Genomic DNA, 8,029 nt, shown 5'->3' with positions numbered 1-8,029 from the left:
ACTTCACCACACTGCATCGTCGATTCCGATCCGGATCGATTGATTGCAGCCATGTTGGAATACATGATGGAAATAGGCAAAGCTGTAAACAAGCTAGCCAAAGCAAAATATAAAGAGGTGTTAGAAACCTTGCGCGATATAATAAAGTCGTTGCCTGACAATGGTGGTGGTGATGATGATGATGATGATGATGATGATGCTCACAACGTCATGGAGGGTGACAACCACCCCACCCAAGGTAAACCTACTCGCACACATTCTACACCCGAGACTAAGTGGAGAAAGCATGTGAGCGATCACTGCGGGAAGCTTCTGGGATACTGTTCTCAAGTTCCCGTCCTCGGATTTAATTCAGCTCGTTACGACCTGAATATCATTAAGGAGAAACTTCCCAAACATCTCTCTCTCGACGACGAATCTCAGGCTTTCAACGTCAAGAAAAACAATGCTTATTTGTGTCAAAGTAATCAAAGTTTCCAATTTCTTGATGTCACGCAATATCTCTCCCCCGGAACGAGCTATTCTCAGTTTTTGAAAGTGTTTGGAGTGCAAAGGAAAAAGGGATTTTTCCCGTACGAGTATCTTGACACCCCGGAAAAGCTAAACGAAACTCGACTTCCCCCCTCTGGGTGAGGCGTGGTATTCCAGTCTCAAACAGAAGTCCGTCCTAGATGTCTGCTAGCCCTAATTCTAACTCCTAAAAACATGTTGTTAGCAGAGCGTGGTTTCGATCCACGGTCCTCTGGGTTATGAGCCCAGTGCGCTTCCACTGTGCCACTCTGCTCTCCCTTCACCTACCTTTTGTTAGGACTTTTATACACCACATCAACCAATGACAACCAAAATTGATTTATTCTCAAATAGTCTCAAATACACACAGAATTGTACAATGAACATCACACTCTTACACATGTAAATCTACACGACTACCCCAACGGACCACTTCTTTCTGAGGTACTCCTACCAGGGCCAAATACGGACAGTTTGGAGACCATTTTTCATGTTCGACCCAAGGATCATCCTCTACGTCCCAGTTCCGGAGAACAACACCACATTGAACACACTTGCAAGCGTCCCCTCTGATTAAGTACACAAATCCTGCCTGGGCCATTTGACTAGGACTCTGTTTCATCTGCACAGGCCAGGACTGAAAGGAATTGAGCCGTTCTTGGAACTGTGTTCGAGGTCTGAGAGGGATACTGTCCATACATAGGTACCCACCTAGATCATCATGACCATGAGGATACTCTGTCTCTAGTCCCAGCAATGTCATGGCTTGTATCTCTCCGCATTCCTCCAACGCTTTGCAGAAGAGGGTGTAAGCTTGGGGTCCTCGCCGGGGAAGGGTATCTAATAAAGCTCTCACCCGGTCAAAGAACGTCCGTGGTTTTTCGATAATCTCTGCCTTCATGAAGATGGTAAGGACTTCAAACTGTACCAGTTTGTCCACCACCTCTTCTACGTGCTTTATAGCTTGCACTAGACCGGAGTGATTCTTCCTCAGGATATCACGGTGAACGGCTTCCATCTTCAAGATAAACAGTCAACAGAGAGAGAGAGAGAGAGAGAGACAGTTGTATAGCTGGATGTTGTCTGTGTAGTCAGGGATGAAGTGATGCATGATCCGAAATGAAGGGGTTTATATATTTTCATCCCAAACCAGATTAAACCAGTTGATCTATCCGTATGCCATGATGCCATTCTCTTTCGGTTGCTGTGCACCTCTGGAAAGTGGTTTATCCCAAGGTCAGCTCAGTACAAGGTCATTGACACCCCTGTGAAATGAGGTCAGCCAGGTGTTCGATGATGACGTCTATTTCGTCTATTTCAACCTGTCTACAACATATATTTTCTCTGGCCAATTGTGTCCCTTGTCGACTTCCAGTAGCAAACAGTACGTTAACCCAGAAACTGTACGTCCAAAATGTGAAACCAATAAATTATAAAGAAATACTATATATTAACAAATCTATTATATAATTAACTAGATTTACAAATCAATACGCATTACTGTGAAGTAGGTTCAGCGACAGTGCACTACACAGTGACATTACATTCAATGGCAGTACATAATACAATAGTATGAGTAATGGTACAATATCGACAGGGGACATAATTCCATTGATGTACCACTTCTTCATTTAATGAATGCGACGTTTCAGGCTAGATACAATGGCGGTTATCAAGTGTATGATGTACAGAAATATGAATTAGGAAGGTGACTTACTTGAGGATAATTGACGTCTATACAAGTATAAATGATGATAGATTGGTGTTTACACATCAGATGAAGTTGAAGAGTAGAGTCCGTTTGATGTATATGTAAGAATAAATAGGATTAACAAGGCATGAGGAGTTAACAACACACATTATTAATTAGAAATCCAGTACGCGATGGTCAAGTTGCACAAAGGCCTCAACTTGATACTCAGGGTGAAATAACGATCGTAATACAACCGCAGGACTTGTTGCAATGCTAAGCGAAGGAACATGCACCTTTCCACTTATATAGTCTTCATACCCTCTAGTTTCATATCTGTTGGATTAGAGTATAGATGTTTTAGAAGTTTCCAGGTTACTCTTGACCCCAAAACATTGGGCTACAAAAACGTCCACGCAGCTGACATTATATAATAATACGTTCCTGAAAACTAATTATTGTTACAACACAGTGGTGTGAATTTCTACTTAATGTGTACAACAACAAAAAAACTACCGCATTGTTTGGCAATAATTTACACTAACGTGTAACAAATGGTAGTCTTCGCAAATTGTATTCCAGACATAGATTATGATGTGTATTAATGTAGCAGTTAATCTAAAGCCTTTATTGGAACACTGGCCAGACATTGTGGAGCACCCCTCTTGTACAGCATCCACATGTACGTGGGCACAAAGAATGGGTACCTTGTTCCATGTGAAGATTCGAACCTTAGTCTTCTGCCCAACGCTGTAACCACTTTGCTAACCCATCGTCACTTAAGGAACCTACCGCGGTGGTCAGAAGATATATTCCGGTACTTTTGATGGGGATATTTTATATTGCCACTTAAGGAACGTGGCCAGAATGGAACCATGCAGATGGTTATAGAACTATCACAGTGCCACAAGAAAGCACTTTAGCTACACTAGCTACCTTTGGTAGGAATTATCCTTCCAAGATACCCAAACCTGATTATGATGACATGTCAAGCAAATATTTAAGCACAACGACCTATCGGACTACCCCTGTCAAAACGTGCGTAGTGTACAATAAGATAGGGATGACAAGGCTTTATGGATGTTCAACTTCTTTATTTTAACAATGGCGACGTTTCGACATGCTTATACCGTTTTCAAGCATGTCGAATACAATTTGCGAAGACTACCATTTGTTACACGTTAGTGTAAATTATTGCCAAACAATGCGGTAGTTTTTTTTGTTGTTGTACACATTAAGTAGAAATTCACACCACTGTGTTGTAACAATAATTAGTTTTCAGGAACGTATTATTATATAATGTCAGCTGCGTGGACGTTTTTGTAGCCCAATGTTTTGGGGTCAAGAGTAACCTGGAAACTTCTAAAACAGCTATACTCTAATCCAACAGATATGAAACTAGAGGGTATGAAGACTATATAAGTGGAAAGGTGCATGTTCCTTCGCTTAGCATTGCAACAAGTCCTGCGGTTGTATTACGATCGTTATTTCACTCTGAGTATCAAGTTGAGGCCTTTGTGCAACTTGACCATCGCGTACTGGATTTCTAATTAATAATGTGTGTTGTTAACTCCTCATGCCTTGTTAATCCTATTTATTCTTACATATACATCAAACGGACTCTACTCTTCAACTTCATCTGATGTGTAAACACCAATCTATCATCATTTATACTTGTATAGACGTCAATTATCCTCAAGTAAGTCACCTTCCTAATTCATATTTCTGTACATCATACACTTGATAACCGCCATTGTATCTAGCCTGAAACGTCGCATTCATTAAATGAAGAAGTGGTACATCAATGGAATTATGTCCCCTGTCGATATTGTACCATTACTCATACTATTGTATTATGTACTGCCATTGAATGTAATGTCACTGTGTAGTGCACTGTCGCTGAACCTACTTCACAGTAATGCGTATTGATTTGTAAATCTAGTTAATTATATAATAGATTTGTTAATATATAGTATTTCTTTATAATTTATTGGTTTCACATTTTGGACGTACAGTTTCTGGGTTAACGTACTGTTTGCTACTGGAAGTCGACAAGGGACACAATTGGCCAGAGAAAATATATGTTGTAGACAGGTTGAAATAGACGAAATAGACGTCATCATCGAACACCTGGCTGACCTCATTTCACAGGGGTGTCAATGACCTTGTACTGAGCTGACCTTGGGATAAACCACTTTCCAGAGGTGCACAGCAACCGAAAGAGAATGGCATCATGGCATACGGATAGATCAACTGGTTTAATCTGGTTTGGGATGAAAATATATAAACCCCTTCATTTCGGATCATGCATCACTTCATCCCTGACTACACAGACAACATCCAGCTATACAACTGTCTCTCTCTCTCTCCCTCTCTCTCTGTTGACTGTTTATCTTGAAGATGGAAGCCGTTCACCGTGATATCCTGAGGAAGAATCACTCCGGTCTAGTGCAAGCTATAAAGCACGTAGAAGAGGTGGTGGACAAACTGGTACAGTTTGAAGTCCTTACCATCTTCATGAAGGCAGAGATTATCGAAAAACCACGGACGTTCTTTGACCGGGTGAGAGCTTTATTAGATACCCTTCCCCGGCGAGGACCCCAAGCTTACACCCTCTTCTGCAAAGCGTTGGAGGAATGCGGAGAGATACAAGCCATGACATTGCTGGGACTAGAGACAGAGTATCCTCATGGTCATGATGATCTAGGTGGGTACCTATGTATGGACAGTATCCCTCTCAGACCTCGAACACAGTTCCAAGAACGGCTCAATTCCTTTCAGTCCTGGCCTGTGCAGATGAAACAGAGTCCTAGTCAAATGGCCCAGGCAGGATTTGTGTACTTAATCAGAGGGGACGCTTGCAAGTGTGTTCAATGTGGTGTTGTTCTCCGGAACTGGGACGTAGAGGATGATCCTTGGGTCGAACATGAAAAATGGTCTCCAAACTGTCCGTATTTGGCCCTGGTAGGAGTACCTCAGAAAGAAGTGGTCCGTTGGGGTAGTCGTGTAGATTTACATGTGTAAGAGTGTGATGTTCATTGTACAATTCTGTGTGTATTTGAGACTATTTGAGAATAAATCAATTTTGGTTGTCATTGGTTGATGTGGTGTATAAAAGTCCTAACAAAAGGTAGGTGAAGGGAGAGCAGAGTGGCACAGTGGAAGCGCACTGGGCTCATAACCCAGAGGACCGTGGATCGAAACCACGCTCTGCTAACAACATGTTTTTTTAGGAGTTAGAATTAGGGCTAGCAGACATCTAGGACGGACTTCTGTTTGAGACTGGAATACCACGCCTCACCCAGAGGGGGGGAAGTCGAGTTTCGTTTAGCTTTTCCGGGGTGTCAAGATACTCGTACGGGAAAATCCCTTTTTCTTTTGCACTCCAAACGCTTTCAAAAACTGAGAATAACTCGTTCCGGGGGAGAGATATTGCATGACATCAAGAAATTGGAAACTTTGATTACTTTGACACAAATAAGCATTGTTTTTCTTGACGTTGAAAGCCTGAGATTCGTCGTCGAGAGAGAGATGTTTGGGAAGTTTCTCCTTAATGATATTCAGGTCGTAACGAGCTGAATTAAATCCGAGGACGGGGACTTGAGAACAGTATCCCAGAAGCTTCCCGCAGTGATCGCTCACACGCTTTCTCCACTTAGTCTCGGGTGTAGAATGTGTGCGAGTAGGTTTACCTTGGGTGGGGTGGTTGTCACCCTCCATGACGTTGTGAGCATCATCATCATCATCATCATCATCATCATCATCACCACCACCATTGTCAGGCAACGACTTTATCATATCGCGCAAGGTTTCTAACACCTCTTTATATTTTGCTTTGGCTAGCTTGTTTACAGCTTTGCCTATTTCCATCATGTATTCCAACATGGCTGCAATCAATCGATCCGGATCGGAATCGACGATGCAGTGTGGTGAAGTAAACCCTTCCACATTGGAACACACGCTGACTGAGATGGGGCGGTGTTCTTGTGTCCATCTCAGTTTTGGGGTTGCGGTATTCATGGGTTTAAAAACCAAAAAAACAAGAAAAACCAAAAAAAACAACTTCCAGCTCGTCAAACACGGTCTTTGGGGTGTGGTGGAAACCAACCGGGAACCACAAAGTCGTTTGACCTGTGCAACGACGTTGGTGTTCGTTGCATTTGTTTTGACGCCTGAAGAGACGTTCGCACATGGGACACTGGTAGCGTTTACAATAGATGGTCATGTCGGTGATGAGGGACAAATGATTTTCGAATTGATTTAAATGCATGTGTTCCTGATACAACCCTCGAGATTTATACACGAGTTGAGCTACTCCTGTCACGTCAAGAGTGAACACGCTCACATTCACACGGAAACAGGCTTCAAAGTGAGGTAAGAGAGCTGGGTCGAGACCTTTATACTCTTCGGGACCAATCTTATAGAAAGAGTGGAGATGATGGTCCCGACAGTACATGACCCACTGATAGTAAAGAGCTTTGATAGGCTTTTCTAAAGCACCCCGACTTGAAGGATCTCGATGCAATGCCAAACACTGGAAAGCGCATAAGTGATCCTTATAAAGTTGTTTAGTCTTCTTGTTATAATCTAAAGAAAGGATAGCTTTATGATTTTTAATATATTCGGGGAGAGGGGCTGGAGGGTGGCCGAGCGGAAAAATTTGTTCTGTAAATAAAGAAATTCACATTGGTATTCAAAACAGGTTTCCATTTGGTATCGGGGCGTTGTTTGAGGAGTAAAGACATGACATCTAAGCTTTCCAGTCTCTGGTGTAACCGTTCGAGATCCTCCAACTCGGTGATATAGAGAGGACTAGTAAAGAGAGGATCGACAGCGTAAGGATGGAAATAGCGATAGCGTCCGTCTCCACGTGCCGTAGGATGACACCGAACACTAAATTCATCCGAAAACTATGATTTAACGATTGATAGATATCCCTAGCACGTTCCATCAACTCACCTATGGAAATATTGTTGTTAAGTGGGAGGTTGTAGATTGAAAAAACACCTCGCACGGTTGGTCCCGTGCGAGGATAAACGGAGCATCCAGGTCATAGGCTTCCTGGAGTCCGGGCTCCGTCACCTCGCCAGTGCTCTCGTCTACCCACAGGGCTGGACCTTCTCCCCATGGGCGTGGTTGGAGCTCACTAACAGCAGCATCGGTATCCATACTCCCGCCGGACTGCGATGGTAGGATACGGTGTCCCTCTATCATCTGATGACGGTAGAGAGACAACCGATCCTCGAAACGCCTATGACATATCCGGCAGGTACAACCATTCGATGCTGCAACGCGGGAAGACGAGGGAGTTGGTGATAGAGAAAAATTTCAATGTATGAATACTAAGTCTCATATAACAGCATCATTCACTCACTTCGAGCTCTTATGCTTCAAATAAAACTCATGACTAACACATGGTATAATACTTCCAAAGCGAATACATATTAACACTATGACGAACTGAATTAATACATAATTCAGGGCTACCTAAAACCCTTAGCATATAAAATACTATTCAATATCTACCTCCACTACCACGAGAGTTTCCCGCCCTTGCAGCCTGACCCGAGGAGGTGGACAGTGTCAGCTGGCTTGTGCCTGAAATACAAAAACAATTTATTGAAAACATTCCCCAGCCGATGCTATCTACAAACACATCTCACACACACACGCACGCACGCACGCACGCACGCACGCACGCACGCACGCACGCACACACGCACACACACATTGAAACCCTACGTGGTACGAACCTCGGTAATACTAACCATCGTACATGGATGAATGAAGTGACGGAGAGATATAATAGAGCTTACCCCACTAACCGGC

General features: G+C 43.1%; 1 protein-coding gene and 2 non-coding genes across 3 annotated transcripts; 1 reads left to right on the top strand and 2 right to left on the bottom strand.

The window, feature by feature from the left end:
* Positions 1-712: 712 nt before the first annotated feature.
* Positions 713-784, bottom strand: Trnam-cau. The gene has a single exon. It is a non-coding gene; the product is annotated as a tRNA-Met (tRNA).
* Positions 785-5,344: 4,560 nt separating this feature from the next.
* On the top strand, positions 5,345-5,416 carry Trnam-cau. The gene has a single exon. It is a non-coding gene; the product is annotated as a tRNA-Met (tRNA).
* A 32-nt stretch (positions 5,417-5,448) lies between these two features.
* Positions 5,449-7,369, bottom strand: LOC124254117. Its single transcript, XM_046687994.1, is given in 7 exon segments — positions 5,449-5,511; positions 5,514-5,578; positions 5,581-5,914; positions 6,309-6,734; positions 6,886-7,061; positions 7,064-7,110; positions 7,215-7,369. Coding segments are annotated over 7 exon segments (1,266 nt in total).
* Positions 7,370-8,029: the final 660 nt, after the last annotated feature.

The sequence above is a fragment of the Haliotis rubra genome, unplaced genomic scaffold (genome assembly GCF_003918875.1).
Source record: "Haliotis rubra isolate DU_JTF1 unplaced genomic scaffold, ASM391887v1 Scf564, whole genome shotgun sequence".
NCBI classification, from domain to species: Eukaryota; Metazoa; Mollusca; class Gastropoda; order Lepetellida; family Haliotidae; genus Haliotis; species Haliotis rubra.
The sequence above is the reverse complement of the archived record's forward strand: the minus strand, read 5'-3'. Positions and strand labels throughout refer to the sequence as shown.